The sequence below is a fragment of the Oncorhynchus mykiss genome, chromosome 5 (assembly GCF_057628025.1).
Source record: "Oncorhynchus mykiss isolate SJ-2025 chromosome 5, ASM5762802v1, whole genome shotgun sequence".
Classification (NCBI taxonomy): domain Eukaryota; kingdom Metazoa; phylum Chordata; class Actinopteri; order Salmoniformes; family Salmonidae; genus Oncorhynchus; species Oncorhynchus mykiss.
Genome location: NC_143026.1, coordinates 10,381,022 through 10,398,255, shown reverse-complemented (window position 1 = coordinate 10,398,255; position 17,234 = coordinate 10,381,022). Strand labels below are relative to the sequence as shown.

Below are 17,234 nucleotides of genomic sequence, written 5' to 3'. Positions count from 1 at the left end.
CGCATCCTTGAAAAAGTAGGAAAAGATCCAATCAGACAAACATAAAAACAAAGATGTAACTACAATTTAACTCACTAACATCTAAAAACCTAAGACTTATTGTTATGTTCAACCAACATTTACTGAAAGGTGTCAAGCTTTGGTGGTTTTAGTTTTAACATGATCAATAGGCTACTAAAAGCCCACAATCAGAGCTTTTCTTTATCTACAAAAACCTAGCTCTCGCATTGCGGTAAAGCATATGAGTGACACCACCTGGTAAACTGTCACTGGTTTGGTTTCAGAGAAAATTATGATCAAGTACACTGGGTTCACTTACAGTATTACAGTATGTTACTATTTCCCATTGTGAGAGCAATGGCAACCCCACAGCAAGCAAGCCATACTATAGAATACTTTTCCAAGACATGCATTCTAAACTGTAATAAATATATATTGCTCTTTGACCAAGGCCTAAATAAGGACTCAGTTCTGACTGAATATGGAAGCAATTTTTACCAACAAAATCTCCCAGATATGCCAAAGTCCCCTAAGTTAGCCTATTCTTCCAACATATATTGAATAAAATATTATTATTATTTTAGAATATCATGATTATATTTTATTCTGACTGTTGGGTTTATTGTAGAAACAATCTCAGTAGCCTAGCCACCAAACACATGGTGTATATTTTTACTTCATTTTCCCCAAATATATTATTTACCTTTTATTTAACTAGGCAAGTCCGTTAAGAACAAATTCTTATTTACAATGACGGCATACCCCGGCCAAACAAGAATCGGTTGTATAAATGTTCCTTTTAAATCAAGAGAGAAAAGAGGAAAGTTCATGATCAATGGCAGGATGAGGAGATCCACCAATACCATTCACGTGAACACCCAGCCCCTGGTCGTCAAGGAGACACTTCAGCTTCCTCCCGGATTCGAGCCTGGAGGTCTCTGACTACCTCGCCAGCAGTCAGACGTGCTCCCTGATTGGTCCGTACTCTCTCACCATACACCGTCATTCACTCACCCCATTGAACCGCTTCGACTGCTGCGGCGCATGGTCTCTCTTTACCTCTCGTTGATTGGTCGGATACGTAAAGGGGTGGGCAATGCCGAAACTTCAGAACTTTGGATCTCTGTTATGATTGGACATGTATTCGGCACTTGGAAAACGGGGTGTCGTTCACAGGTACAGTACACTCGTCATATATAAATGGATTGCTGTTTTGCATGTTGAAGTCATTCGTTACTACCAAGAAAGTGTTAAGGGACTAAAGTTTGGCTGGTTATATAATTTAAGTGATAGACCACTTACTTTTTCAAGGTGAGTACACGGATTGATTACGGGATTGCCTTTCTCCAATCCACACGATGGTATACTGGGCTATTGCGGTACAGGCTACTGTAAAAGTAATTATACCTATTAAATAGGCTACACCAATTGTTGGTTTTATGGAACATCTTATTTTAAACTAGGTGACGATACAAGTTAGGCTTCTGTACACAAGGGTCAAGATGGTCAACGGAGTGTTCTGTCTGTGATGGATAAATCATCAGTGTTCTGTTATCTACTTTGTAGTCAAAATTGATAAGGTAATCTAAATTGATATAGCCTAAGAAACGTTGCTCCAAATTAGTAGCCTAGACGACTATTCATTTAGGTGCATATCAATTTAGCTCCAAATTAGATTGCTAAGGGGTGCTGAATTAAATTGCAAATTATTTTATGGTATTAGTAGAATAGATCCTAAATCTAATCTTGGACGCATATCGTGCTGTCAGGTGTTGCCATTTTACAAAGTACCACTGTTATTACAAAGTAACAAACGTGGTACACGAGAGGAACTAGCGTGCTACATTGTAACATTCTACGTCGAACGGTTCAGAGAATTCGAAACGGAAGCTGGTCCGTCCGCTCTTTCGTCCGACTGTGGTCACATCGAGTTCTGACCTTATGATCTGGTTAGCTAGCCTCTAAGGACAGCAAACAGACATCTTGTCATTACCCTATGATTGTAAGGTAAGATGATACCTATCGTCGATGGTTTTGTGAATGTTCTCGATGACTGATTATGTGAACAGACATATTTTTGCCATAGCTAGTAATCGAATTTCCTACGTAGCTAGCTAGCTGTCATCAACTAGAATTGGATTACATGGCTTGTAGAGATTGTAGCTGTAGTTAGCCCTGTTATGGCTATCCTCTTCCACTATATTGTCGTTCTGACACACTTGATGGCAGACCAACCATGGACTTGCAGAGCTAACATTAGCAAGCTAACATTAGCCAATCCAACTCTCTTTCTTGGATTTTTATTAGCCAGTTAACGTTAACTAGCTAAAAAAAATCACGAAAAAGGAGACGATAGAGGAAATAGTAACGCGTAAAACACGCTAGCGCAATTACTCACTACTGCAAGACATCTGCTGATCACATTGTTTGCTTCCCTGATGATCAACACTTCCCCTATTCCTTTTTTTCTGCGTTAAAGTCGCTCAGTTTTCACCCCACCCAGTAGGTGGCGTCAATGCACCTTTTGGGATGTAGTCCAAAAATAAAAATTATAATAGGAAGAAGGCTGGTATGCTTTTCAGACTTCCCCCACAAACCAATGTAATCCTAAAATGTCTACTCAGATTCCTACACAGGCTCTAACCTGAGAAGGGGGAGTATCTTCCACAGTGGTGGAAAAAATACCCAATTGTCATACTTGAGTAAAAGTAAAGATACCTTAATAGAAAATTACTCAAGTAAAAGTCACCCGGTGAAATACTACTTGAGTAAAATTCTAAAAGTATTTGGTTTTAAATATACTTAAGTATCAAAAGTAAATGTAATTTCTGAAATATATAATTAAGTATCAAAAGTATAAATCCTTTCAAATTCCTTATATTAAGCAAAATTACTTGACTTAACTGACTTGCCTAGTAAAATAAAGGTTAAATAAAAAAGATTATACAAAATATATATTTACATTTTTTATTTACAGATAGCCAGGGACACACTCCAACACTCAGACATCATTTACACATGAGGCATTTGTGTTTAGTGTGTCCACCAGATCAGAGGAAGTAGGGATGACCAGGGATATTTTCTTGCTAAATGTTTGAATGGGACCATTTTCCTGTCCTGCTAAAGCATTCAAAATGTAACAAGTACTTTTGGGTGTCAGGGAAAATGCATGGAGTAAAAAGTACATTTTTTTTTTTAGGAATTAAGTAAAGTAAAGGTTGTCAAAAATATAAACAGTAATTTACAGATACCAAAAAAAACTTTAAGTAGTACTTTACACCACTGATTTTCCGACAGTATTCCCTGCAATGTTTCTGCCGTGAAGTACTGAAGATCCAATCATATTTTTGCAGCTTTCACGATGATATCCAGTCTCTTAGATACTTTTGAAAATGTAGTGTGTCCTGTACAACTAACCCAACAAAATCCACCTTCACCATTAGTATTTCAGAATCTTTTATCTGATGAACGACATCAATAGACTGCTGGTTATCCGCTGCCATAGCTTCATAATCTCTACTCTCTCAACAAATTTCACAGCCTCCGCATAGAAGACCCGCTCGACAGCCCTGATCCTCGCTACATTGACCTCCTTCACCCTAACAGGTGAATTCTGGAATTGCAGCATTCTGCATCCTCAGACTCTTCAACACTGATAAACTCTCTGCAAATACTTGACCGGTGGCGAAAGGTTTTACATTTTATAACGTTGAAATAGTTTTTTTTACATAAGCTCATAGTACAGGTTAATTGACATTCCCCAGCATGTTGTCCCTAAACCATGAAGCCTCGATATCCAGCGAGCCCGACTCTGAAAATCGTAATTTTCCACGTTGAAAGTTTAAAGAGCCACAAAGCTTTTTCCTCTTGCTCTTTCAATACACATGTAATCACTATGATACCACTCCTGGTCAATCTGACCCGACTCCACCTTTCCCACTTCGTCTGTCACCATCTTAGTAACCGCGAACGGGTCTCCCAAATAAACATCCTTATTCATGAAACATAATCCAACCAGAAACTGCTGTTCATTTCCAACTTGTGCTATTTTAGCTCCATTGTTGTTTATTATCATTATTATCATCATCCAGTCATTCTTTATTTATTTTACCTTTATTTAACTAGGCAAGTCAGTTAAGAACAAATTCTTATTTAGGAACAGTGGGTTAACTGCCTTGTTCAGGGGCGGAACGACAGATTTTTACCTTGTCAGCTCCGGGATTCGATCTTGCAACCTTTCAGTTAGTCCAACGCTCTAACCACTAGGCTACCTGCCGCCCCATTCTTAACAGCTTCAGAATGATTAGACTGCTAAGTGTCTTTGTGCAGAAGGTCCCTGGTTCGCGCCCCCTGGTCTAGATAACGACGTGAACTACTCTGTTGCACTTAATTCTCAGCCCTTATTAACCTACTGACCTCACATTCCACCATGAATAAAAATCTCCCCATATTAACATCTCTAAAACCTCTCTTCATCCTTGTCTTCTCTCTGTCCCAACCAGCTCATACAGAATGCCTGGATCAGCCCCAGCCAACGGCGAGGCCACGTGGCCCAAAGATGTGGGCGTCATCGCCCTGGAGATCTACTTCCCCTCACAGTACGTGGACCAGGCCGAGCTGGAGCAGTTTGACGGCGTGTCGGCCGGCAAGTACACGGTGGGCCTAGGCCAGGCGCGTATGGGCTTCTGCTCGGACCGCGAGGACATCAACTCCCTTTGCCTGACTGTGGTCCAGCGGCTGATGGAAAGGAACGGCCTCTCCTACGACCAGGTGGGCCGTTTGGAGGTGGGCACTGAGACCATCATCGACAAGTCCAAGTCGGTGAAGACGGTGGTGATGCAGCTGTTCGAGGAATCGGGCAACACGGACGTGGAGGGGATTGACACGACCAACGCTTGCTATGGGGGCACCGCCGCCCTCTTCAACGCCGTCAACTGGGTGGAGTCTAGCTCCTGGGACGGTGAGAGGCGTTGCTTTTAACGTTGTGTTGACATTGTGTCAACGTTTTGTTGACCTTCTCAAGTGTGGTGTGTTTGACTGTGTGTGACTGTCTATTTTAGTCAAATATTTGACTGAAGAACACACAAGACGTATTTCTTAAGTCTGACACACACTGCCTCTAAATGGATCTACCTTTGACTTAGTATGCTGACAATAGAATAACCATAAATCAAATGTATCAGTCCATAATGAGAGAAGAAATCATCTGTTATTCATAAAGAATATTCAGTATTTGTCTGCTTACTGCCGTCTCTTTCTGCCCCCTGCAGGTCGTTATGCCCTGGCGGTGGCAGGAGACATTGCAGTTTACGCCACAGGAAGTGCCCGGCCGACAGGGGGCGCCGGTGCGATAGCCATGTTGGTAGGACCCAACGCCCCACTGGCTTTTGACAGAGGTAGGTCAATATCCTACTGTGTGTAAATAGTTGATGTTGACACGCTGACTGAAGCATGACTCCCCCCAGCCTGTTTATTATAGACACAGTTTCTCTGTTGTTGTTTGTTTAAGTCATTCAGGTCAATACCAGTTCAACAGTACACCTCAGACCTATTGTATTGACACACACATGTATACATACACACAATATCACTCACTGCTCATCTTACTGACGAATACACAGCTTTGTTTACATTTCAACAAGCCATGCGTCAAAGACACCGGCAGTACGTTTCCATCTCATAGATAGCCAGCCATTCATCCAGTTTCTGTCTGAATACATGTGATGCTGTACAACCGGGTTGGGGTCAATTCCAAAACACTTCCGGTCAATTTGGGAAGTACACTGAAATTCAGTGGTGGAAAAAGTACCACATTTTGATACTTAGGTAAAAATAAAGATACCTTTTTTTAAGTAAAAGTGAAAGTCACCCAGTAAAATACTACTTGAGTAAAAGTTTTTTAAAAAGTGTTTGGTTTTAATGTACTTACGTATAAAAAGTAAAAGTATAAATCATTTAAAATGTCTTATATTAATTTACAGATAGCCAGGGGCACAGTTCAAAACTCAAGACATCATTTACAAACTAAGCATGTGTGTTTAGTTAGTCTGCCAGATCAGAGGCAGTAGAGATGACCAGGGATGTTCACTTGATAAGTGCGTGAATTAGACACGTTTCCTGTCTTGCTAAGCATTCTAAATGTAATGAGCACTTTTGGGTGTCAGAGAAAATGTATGGAGTAAAAAGTACATTATTTTCTTTAGGAATGTAGTGGAGTAAAAGTTGTGAAAAATATAACAAGTAAAGTACAGATACCCCAAAACACTACGTAAGCAGTACTTAAAAGTACTTTACAATGCCTCTGAAATTCCAATTCCCTTCAATGCTTTTCAATGAGGAAAATGTGGAATTGGAATTTGGTTTACTTTCTGAATTGACTAGAATTAAAAATGGAATTGACCCCAACCCTGCTCTACAATGGGCGATTTTTGTTATTTTTTATATATTTTTTTAAATGTCACCTTTATTTAACCAGGTAGGCTAGTTGAGAACAAGTTCTCATTTACAACTGTGACCTGGCCAAGATAAAGCAAAGCAGTGCAACAACAACAACAACAACAACAGAGTTACACATGGAATAAAATGGTGCGTCATGTTTGACCTTGCAGGTCTGCGAGGTACACACATGCAGCACGCCTACGACTTCTACAAGCCAGACATGGCGTCAGAATACCCTGTGGTGGACGGAAAGCTGTCTATCGAGTGCTACCTCAGCGCGTTAGATCGCTGTTACTCTGTCTACCGCAACAAGATCCATGCACAGTGGCAAAGAGGTGAGAGAAATTAGCATTTGGACATTTTGTAAGATGCACATTGCTTGTTTAAAAATTTGATAACAACATTGTTCATTTCAATGCATCCACCATACCTTTTCAACAGGCCTTGGTCAATTCAAACACTCAGGTTAATTCAAACACTTTAGGCTAAATCCTAAATAGGTAAAGTGAGTTTAGGCCAGGCCTATAGTTCCCTTTATAGTCTTAAGTAGTTAACTAAGGTTCCTTTCCACTGAGGCCTGAAATTGGTTTAGTGAAAGTAGCGTGTTGCTAATGTCATCGCAGAGGGTATTTAGGTTAGGTACGAGATTGGACAGTGATCCTGAATAGTTTGTCCTTGTGTCACCCACCTCTGTAGTATCAGAGACCATTTTGACCAAAGCTTGTCTTTTTTCCCACTGTCAATATCAATATGGAACTTATCCGACCATGAGCTTGATTGAATTCTTGGTACGGCCTTTCTAGCAGACCTGGGTCAAATACATTATGCCAAATACTTTCAAATACTTCCATTATGTGTATTTCAGGTGTGCTTGACTTAGTTTATAGTTTGGGACTAGTCCAATGTTTCTGTTGTTCCTGAGATAGCTTGGGTATTTTAAAAGTATTTGATGCGGTTGTATATGACCCCAGTCTACTCGGTTTTATCATTGACCATCTGGGTAAAGCGGTGTATTTTGGTTTTAAATTAGATTAGTTTATTAGTTACATGCACAGGGTTGCGGGGGACAGGGGGAGCAGCAAGCTGACTAGTGGTGGCTATTCAGCAGCCTGATGGTCTGGTGGTAGAAGCTATTGGCCAGTCTTACAGTTTTTGCCACGATGCTCAAATACTGCCCGCGTCTGAGTGATTGAAGCGGAGAGAACAGACAGTGGCTCGGGTAGCTGAGCTCTATGATGATGGTCTTGGCTTTCCTGCGACACCGGTCAGTTTGGCTCAAAACATGTCCTATGTTCTACACAGAGGGTGTGGACAAGCGTTTCAGCCTGGAGGACTTTGGCTACATGGTGTTCCACTCTCCCTACTGCAAGCTGGTGCAGAAGTCCTTAGCCCGTCTGGTGCTCAGTGACTTCCTCAGCCACCCCAGGTCCAACACAGAGACTGGACCATTCAGTGGCCTGGAGGCTTTCAGGTTAGAACTCCACCGTTAGGCTTGCACCTTATTAGCTACGTAGTGCACTACCTTTTGATTGGTCATAAATCACCATAGATATATTATTCCCACACACATCTACAATTTAAAATAAATACATATTTAACCTTTATTTAACTAGGTAAGTCAGTTAAAAAAAAACTACAGGATCGGTGTGGGTGTGTGTGTATGTGTGTGTGTGTGTGTGTCCCGCGGGACGGTTGAGCTAATGTAGGCTAATGCGATTAGCATGAGGTTGTAAGTAACAAGAACATTTCCCAGGACATAGACATATCTGAAATGGGCAGAAAGCTTACATTATTTTTAATCTAACTGCACTGTCCAATTTACAGTAGCTATTACAGTGAAAGAATGCCATGCTACTGTTTGAGGAGAGTGCACAGTTATGAACTTGAAAATGTATTAATAAACCAATTAGGCACATTTGGGCAGTCTTGATACAACATTTTGAACAGAAATACAATGGTTCATTGACTCAGTCTAAAACTTTGCACATACACTGCCATCTAGTGGCCAAAATTGAAATTGTGCCCAACCTGGAATAGTACATTGTGACCTTTCTCTTGCATTTCAAAGATGATGGGGGGGAAAAAACACATTTTTTGTTTGTATTATCTTTTACCAGATCTAATGTGTTATATTCTCCTACGTTAATTTCACATTTCCACAAACTTCAAAGTGTTTCCTTTCAAACGGTATCAAGAATATGCATATCCTTGCTGCAGGTCGAGAGCTACAGGCAGTTAGATTTGGGTATGTCATTTTAGGTGGAAATTGAAAAAAAGGGTCCGATCCTTATGAGGTTTAGAACAAATTCATATTTTATAATGACGGCCTACCCCAGCTGGGCCAATGGTGCGCCGCCCTATGGGATTCACAATCACGGCCGGTTGTGATACAGCCTGGAATCGAACCAGGGTCTGTAGTGATGCCTCTAGCACTGTGATGAAGTGCCTTAGACTACTGCGCCACTCGGAAGCCAAAATGGCACATTTATTCAAGTAATTACGATCCTCCAAACATAATCCAACCAAGATTACCATAACTCCTGGTTGGAATACAAATATTAAATATTATTGAACGTTTATTTACATAGGGAAGTCCCAGAGAGCACTGCTTCACAAAAACAAAGCAAAAAAAGACCAATTACATAATAAGGACGTTACAATTACAACAACAAAGGTGAGAGCATGATAAATTCAAAAAATCTCAAATGCGGTGCTGTTCCAGTTTGTCCCCAGAATAGCATGTAAACGACTCTATAATACAGAGCCTTTGGAAAGTATTCAGATCCCTGACTTTTTCCACATTGTGTTACGTTAAAGCCTTAATCTAAAATAGATTTTTTTAAATTAAAAATCCTCAGCAATCTACACAAAATACCCCATAATGACAATGGAAAACAGGTTTTAAGAATTTTTTGCAAATGTATAAAAACAAAAATACCTTATTTACATAAGTATTCAGACCCTTTGCTATGAGACTCAAAATTGAGCTCAGGTGCATCCTGTTTTCATTGGTTATCTTTGAGATGTTTCAACAACTTGATTGGAGTCCACGTGTGGTAAATTCAATTGATTGGACATGATTTGGAAAGGCACACACCTGTTTATATAAAGTTCCCACCGTTAACAGTGCACGACAGAGCAAAAACTAAGCCGTGAGGTTGAAGGAATTGTCCGTCGAGCACCGAGACAGGATTGTGTCAAGGCACAGATCTGGGGATGGGTACCAAAAAATGTCCGCAACATTGAAGGTCCCCAAGAACACGGTGGCCTCCATCATTCTTAAATGTAAGAAGTTTGGAACCACCAAGACTCTTCCTAGAGCTGGCTGCCCGGTCAAACTGAGCAATTGAGGGAGATGGGCCTTGGTCAGGGAGGTGACCAAGAACCCGATGGTCACTCTGATAGAGCTCTAGAGTTCCTATGTGTAGATGGGAGAACCTTCCAGAAGGACAACCATCTCTGCAGCACTCCACCAATCAGGACTTTTATGGTAGAGTGGCCAGACGGTAGCCACTCCTCAGTAAAAGGCACATGACAGCCCGCTTTGAGTTTGTCAAAAAGCACCTAAAGACTCTCAGGCCATGAGAAACAAGATTATCTGGTCTGATGAAACCAAAATTGTAGGAGGAAACCTGGCACCATCCCTACGGTGAAGCATGGAGGTGGCAGCATCATGGTGTGGGGATGTTTTTCAGCAGCAGGGACTGGGAGACTAGTCAGGATCAAGGCAAAGATGAACGGAGCAAAGTACAGAGAGATGCTTGATGAAAGTGCTCAGGACCTCAGACTGGGGTGAAGGTTCACCTTCCAACAGGACAACGACCCTAAGCACACAGCCAAGACAACGCAGGAGTGGCTTCAGAACAAGTCTCTGAATGTCCTTGAGTGGCCCAGCCAGAGTCCGGACTTGAACCCGATCGAACATCTCTGGAGAGACCTGCAAATAGCTGTGTAGCAACACTCCCCATCAACCCTGACCGAGCATGAGAGGATCTGCAGAGAAGAATGGGAGAAACTCCCCAAATACAGGTGTGCAAACTTGTAGCATCATACCCAAGACTCGAGGCTGTAGGTGCTTCAACAAAGTATGGAGTAAATGGTCTGAATACTTATGTAAATGTGATATTTCCGTTTTTTTATTTTTTATAAATTTGCAAAAAAATTCTAAAAACCTGTTTTTGCTTTGTCATTATGGAGTCTTGTGTATCGATTGCTGGGGAAAAAATGATTTCATCGATTTTAGAATAAGACTGTAACGTAACAAAATGTGGAAAAAGTCACAGGTTCTGAATACTTTCCGAAGGCACTGTATATATGACTCTAACTGGCTCTATCCTTCCCTCTATGTGCTGAGCAGGGAGGTGAAGCCAGAAGAGACCTACTTCAACAGGGATGTGGAGAAGGCCTTCATGAAGGCCAGCACAGAGATGTTTGATCAGAAGACCAAGGCTTCCCTCCTCGTCTCCAACCAGAACGGCAACATGTACACCCCCTCTGTCTACGGCTGCCTTGCTTCTGTCATCGCACAGTAAGTCTCGTATGAATCAGAGTAAACTCATTTTTACATAAAAGGTGCTACTTTAATTATTACATGAACTTACTACTTGAATTAGTCATTAGTAAGAAGAAATGCACATAACAGTGTCATTATTACTGTGTAATTATGTCTGAAAGTACAGTGTGACAACATTTGTAATCACTCTGTGTTACATTGTCCTTACTGACCTAAGCACAGTGTAAATACAGTATAACTGTGTTATTACAATAGTTATACAGTACTTAGATATATCTCAGTACTGTAGCAATAAGGACACTGTAATTAAGTGTTGCTGAAATGATAGTTATGGAGAGGCACACATAGGAGTGTTTGTGTGTGTGTGTAACACGTTTGTTCCTGGACAGACACACACCTCAGCACCTGGCGGGCCAGAGAATCGGCCTGTTCTCCTACGGCTCAGGGTTTGCCGCCACACTCTACTCTCTCCGAGTCTCCCAGGACGCCACGCCTGGTAGGTTCACCTCACACTGGGGTCGTCACCTGTATGGGATGGGGGAAACATCTTGTCAATAGAGATGGGTTCCACTGATATTTACGCTCCAAGGAACTAGAAATGAACCCATCTAGTCTTGACACTTCTGGATTAGATGGCTGGGCAAATGAGGCAAAAGAGAGGAAAGAGAATTGTCTCGTGCTAGGGGTTATGAACTGAGCTGGTTGTTTTTGGACTGAGCATTGGTTATTAAGTTGAAATATGAATGAGTAGGAATTGGGTCTTTCCCGGGGTCTGTATTTATTGTCTGTTGGTTGGCCGTCTCCCTCCCCCAGGCTCTGGATTGGATAAGCTCTGTGCCAGCCTGTGTGACCTCAAGGCCAGACTGGACTCCAGGAGGAAGGTGTCACCTGCCATGTTTGCTGAAAACATGCAGCTGAGGGAAGAGACCCACCACCTAGGTATGTCCACACACACACACACTACTCACACACACACACACACACTCACATTCTACACACACACACACACACACACACACACACACACACACACACACTACACACACACACACTCACATTCTACACACACACACCTACACACACACACACGCACACACACACACACACACACACACACACTACTCACACACACACACACACACACTCACATTCTACACACACACTACACACACACACACACACACACACACACACTACACACACACACACACTACTCACACACACACACACACACACTACTCACACACACACACACACACACACACACTCACATTCTACTCACTCACACACACTCACACACACACACGCACACACACTCACATTACTCACACACACAGAAAGGCCTGAGCCTTTATTGAACTCATGTTTCATTTGAAGCCATGCCCGTCCCTTTCCCATCCAGCACCGTACGTGCCCCAGGGCGCTGTGGAGGAGCTGTTCCCTGGGACGTGGTATCTGACCCGGGTGGACGAAAAGCACCGTCGGGAGTACTCCAGACGCTCCCTGAACGACGACTTGCCCCTGGAGGCTGGCCTGGTCAACTCCACCACAGCCACTGAGGTACAATACAATTGTATTGTTCAACGTAAATCGGAAATCAAATCATTTATAAATGAAATAATATTCCCAACCTCGCAGACACTACTCATACACATACACTAGTGGCTGGAAGCAGCACATTGTATGGAGGCTAGGTCACTGAGAGACATTTAGTTTGCATGCAGGCAGCACACATAAAAATAACAATGCACACAGAGAAAGAAGAAAAACAAGCTCCATTGTTCCATATTAAATAATTATATTAGCTACATAAAAAGTGACATTAGAAAACAGGAAGTGGTTTTTACGTGTTGCTTTCTTATTCCCAGCAGCACATCCCAAGCCCAGTGAAGAAGATGCCCCGCCTCCCCGCCTCCACAGCTGGTCCTGAGGCGGTCACCGTTAGCAATGGGGATCATTAAGCTAAGCTTACCTCTGTGAGGTACAGGTAGACATGGAGGACGATCAACAAAGGACATTGGAAACACAATTATAATGCTAGCAGAGAGGACCCCCCCCCCGTGCACCTTCTCCTCAGAGATATGTTTTCTAACATATTGCTGAATGCTGCGTAAAACCAAGCTATTTAACTATCACATCGTAGAATTTATCTTCAACCATCATTGCTCTCAAATATGTAACAGGGAGTAATATTATATGAAATGTGTGTGTTCCATTGGATGTATGGAAAGGAAAAGTGTTTGTCAAGGTAGCAGACATTCCTGAAACTAAAATCCTCAAGATTCCACATAATTCCTGAGCCAGGGTGAAAAAATTGATCAGATTTCGGCTATTAAGATTATGTTTTGCATAAATTTGCATTTCCCTTTTTCAAAAATAATAAAATAAAGTATTTATAGCCGAACAAATTCAACAAGTTCTTTTTTTATTTAATTTTGGACCAATTCTTTGTTAAAAATATTTTTTATCTTTACTTATCATGACGCAAACTTAACAGTGGAAGAAGAAAAAAATCATAGTACATTTATTTAATCCGGGTATTGAAACTAAATGTTGGAGAAGAAAAGTAGAAGGGATGAAAAATAGAAGCTCCATCTTAAGTCAACTATTATCTTCACTCGTAGCATCAAGAGGAAATGGACGCTTGAGGAACAAGACTGCCTGCAGGCCTTTGGGGATAAAAAGGGAAGTGAGGCCTCTTAACTCTGTTTGTTTATCAAATGCTGCTGCTACTGTTGCAACTTGCTGTAATGACCTTTTTTTTTAACCTTTATTTAACCTTTATTTAACCAGGCAAGTCAGTTAAGAGCAAATTCTTATTTTCAATGACGGCCTAGGAACAGTGGGTTAACTGCCTGTTCAAGGGCAGAACGACAGCTCGGGGTTATGAACTTGCAACCTTCCGGTTACTAGTCCAACACTCTAACCACTAGGCTACCCTGACTTGAGCTGTACAAAGCAGCTACACCCCTACTATACCTTAAGTTTGACCGATTTCAGAATACTTCTGTTTGCTATGTAGGGGAAACATAATAATTATGTGGGCGCTTATATTTATCTTATTTCACACGTGTGAATTGGAAATGAGTTTTTTGCATATCCCAACTCCCCCTTGAGATACCCTCGGAGAGTGGGGTCACGTCCAGGGATCAGGCGTTATTGACTGCAACCCTGGAGCAATTAGGGTTAAGTACCTTGCTCAAGGGCACATCAACAGATGTTTCACCTACTCGGCTGGGGAATTCGAACCAGCGACCTTTCAGTTACTTGCCCAATATTCTTAACCGCTACACTACTAATAGTCAGAATTAGTTTTCTCTTAGGACTCTTTGTTATACCACCATGGACAAATATCAGGGAAGAGGGACTGAACGGTCTGAGTTACATTTAAGTAATTTAGCAGATGCTCTTATCCAGAGACACTTACAGTAGTGAGTGCATACATGTTCATATTGTTTTGTACAAGTCCCCTGTGGGAATCGAAACCCACAACCCTGGCGTTGCAAGCTCTTTGCCCTACCAACTGAGCAACAATTCAACATGTTTAAATCATGTGATCAATGTTTCCCGCGGCGGTGATTGCACTACAGACTAAAACGGTGAAATGCCTCAATTGAGCATGCCGTTTTATCAGAGCTTTAATTCTCACCAGGCTCTGATAATCTATACAATATGTAAAATAACATTTTGTTTGAGTTCTTGTTTGTCCTTAAATATTTTTTTGGGGAAAACATTTCAGCAGATAAATCTATTTCCTGGAATTACGTCAATTGACATGGTCAATTTAGTCTCCGTGCAGAAACTTTTAAATCAGTTTTAAAAGACATATGTCCAACAAGTTATTGTTTTAATGTAGTGTGTTGAAGAAAGTCAAATTCTGTGTCTCTACAACATGTCTTTCCTTACTAGACTTAAGGGACTAGATGCTGGCCTGAAAGGGTTGTGTTTTCTCCGAGGTCTCAAACGATTTTTATTTGTTATTTTTTATTATTTTTCTTAACACTGACAGGGATAGGACTAGTTATAGACTGTAAAGAAACCAAATCTTGACACAGGCAGAAAATGCTCAGGCAGAAATACCTGCAAACATCAGCCTTAAAGCGAACAGAGTTGGGGGCATACTTATTTTTTCTTTCACATTAACTGTTTTGCATTTCCTCTGCAGCGTTGGGCGACAGAGTTGTAGTCCATTTCCAATCTCTCAAGTTTGAGAAGCCTTACAATAAGCATGTACTAAATGTAGAAAATAGCTATACCCATGATAATGTACAGATTTTTTAACAGCCAAGATAAGTTGCCTCTGTTTATATCTGTGTATGGCTGATGTTTACATTGTTTCTCTGAGATCAGATAATAAAAATAAAAAAAATTGGTGGGTAATGTATAGTACTAACTAAGATTATTTATATTTGTAGATATAAATAAATTGGCGTCTGATCAAGTGTCTCTTTTATAGCAACGATCTGTATAGAGATGATGTAATAACAATGTAGAGATGTATTAAGAGATGAACTGAATAATAAATATATGTTCATTTAAAGTGGCTGTTTCCTGCTTATTATATGGCTGTAGGGTGGGGGTATCCAGACTTCCATACCTTTATAGATGAGGTAAAAAGGACAATGGAACTCAACCAAAACAATGGAAATGCCATGGAAACACGTGGGAGGAAAGATCCTGAATCTCGTTATTGTCCCACAGCAAAATAAGCCTACATTTAGGCTAATGTTAAAAACATTTTGTGTGTGTGTGTGTGTGTATTTCACACTATGTTGAGGTAAAATCAGAGTATAATGCTTGTATGGATGTTAAACCCAATACATGTTCACGTCATAGTCACCAAACCATTACAGTTAAAAACAACTTTGACTATCACCACAGATTTCTGTATGCTAGCTATGCTACCAGTTTAAATTATACGAACGGGAGTTAGCATTTAGCAGTCACTTCTTCTAAACCTGAAAACGGACAACTTCTAAATGTTATGCAGCTAAAACAGCCAGATATATCCAAATCTGACTTTAGTAACTTCATTGTGGGCCTGTTAAAATACACCAATCATGACTTATTTGATGAATATCCATCCACTTTGCTAGATTAGATTGTTGTTTGTGCACCAATCCAGCATCCTTCTATCCCCCATGGTCTCCGTTCCATTGCGCATCTCTACCTTCCCAATGTCCTACCACATATATGGTATTTTATCAGTTTATACAATGGGTGGTTCTAATCCTGAATGCTGATTGGTTAAAACCGCATTCCAGCAGGTGTCTGTCTATTTAAGCAATAAGGCCTGAGGGGTGTGGTATATGGCCAATATACCACAAACCCCAGAGGTGCCTTATTGCTATTATAAACTGGTTACCAACGTAACTAGAGCACTATAAATAAATATTTAGTCATACCCATACAGTCTGATATACCACGGCTGTCAGCCAATCAGCATTCAGGGCTCTAACCAACCAGTTTATAATCCAAAAGTTACCACCGGCTATGATAAAATGCCTATTTACCCTGTTCCATCTGATTGCGCAATCATCAGCCCAGCAAGGCATTTTATAAACCTGATATCCACTATAAAAAGCATCTAGACATTATCTCACATTTCTTTTAGACTAACATTTAGTTTTCAACAACGGAGATTTGCATAAACCTTGCTGTCTGTCTCACTGACATTTGCAACATTGTTTCAATATTCACATTTCATCTCCAGCTGACCCATAGTAATGAACTAGTCAGACGAGAGAGCACATTTTCTGTGCCAGGTGAAATCGCGCCTCATTAGCTCATTGTTATGGATGTATCAAAATAAATGTCTCAAGAAAACAGTTAAACAAATGCAATTGCTGCTTACTGTTGTTATTCTGGCTGAACTGTTTGACGTGACTGTAAGTTAGCCGTAGTTGGCTGGCTAGCTATCTAGCAAGCAAGGGATACAAAAGTTGCCAGCCAGTATGGCAATGGAACACTAAGAATGAACGACTGGGTTGTTCTGTCCATAGATACAGAACAAAAAGACTGAACGACTGGGTCGCGTCTCTGGCAACCGAACCGATAGAACGAACGACCAGCTGGCCTGGGTAGCATCCCTAGATTTGTGTTGGGACTATATCTTGTGGAATGGTTAAATGGTAGAAATAAATTAAGCAAAATAAAATTTCAAAAAAATATATGTTAATCATTATTTGAATATGTTGGTAACCCTTTGTATAAAAGTGGCACGGTCTGCCCGTGTCAATATATCCTCCAAACACCGGCTTGGGAATTATCACTTAAGTATGCA

The 17,234-nt window shown here is 41.0% G+C and overlaps 1 protein-coding gene across 10 annotated transcripts; it reads left to right on the top strand.

Annotated features, from left to right (window-relative positions):
- The first annotated feature begins 1,024 nt into the window (after nucleotides 1-1,024).
- Nucleotides 1,025-15,491, top strand: hmgcs1 (3-hydroxy-3-methylglutaryl-CoA synthase 1 (soluble)). Of its 10 annotated transcripts, none has more exons than XM_090233672.1 (11): nucleotides 1,155-1,311; nucleotides 3,541-3,606; nucleotides 4,503-4,960; nucleotides 5,271-5,396; nucleotides 6,609-6,773; nucleotides 7,741-7,909; nucleotides 10,796-10,966; nucleotides 11,341-11,447; nucleotides 11,765-11,890; nucleotides 12,354-12,511; nucleotides 12,823-15,491. In XM_090233672.1, exons 3-11 carry the CDS (start codon nucleotides 4,513-4,515, stop codon nucleotides 12,910-12,912), a joined length of 1,560 nt encoding a protein of 519 aa, XP_090089798.1. In that variant the 5' UTR covers nucleotides 1,155-1,311; nucleotides 3,541-3,606; nucleotides 4,503-4,512; the 3' UTR covers nucleotides 12,913-15,491. The 10 variants fall into 10 exon arrangements, with proteins under 10 accessions (XP_036832637.1, XP_090089800.1, XP_090089798.1 ...); XM_036976744.2 differs by having other exon boundaries at nucleotides 1,159-1,311; nucleotides 12,820-15,491; XM_036976740.2 differs by lacking the exon at nucleotides 1,155-1,311 and adding an exon at nucleotides 1,863-2,007 and having other exon boundaries at nucleotides 12,820-15,491.
- The last annotated feature ends 1,743 nt before the right edge of the window (nucleotides 15,492-17,234 follow it).

Coding starts and splice junctions, on each gene's coding strand:
- hmgcs1 (XM_036976740.2), top strand. Junction 5,397..6,608: donor CCCACTGGCTTTTGACAGAG/GTAGGTCAATAT, acceptor TTGACCTTGCAG/GTCTGCGAGGTACACACATG. Junction 7,910..10,795: donor AGTGGCCTGGAGGCTTTCAG/GTTAGAACTCCA, acceptor TGTGCTGAGCAG/GGAGGTGAAGCCAGAAGAGA.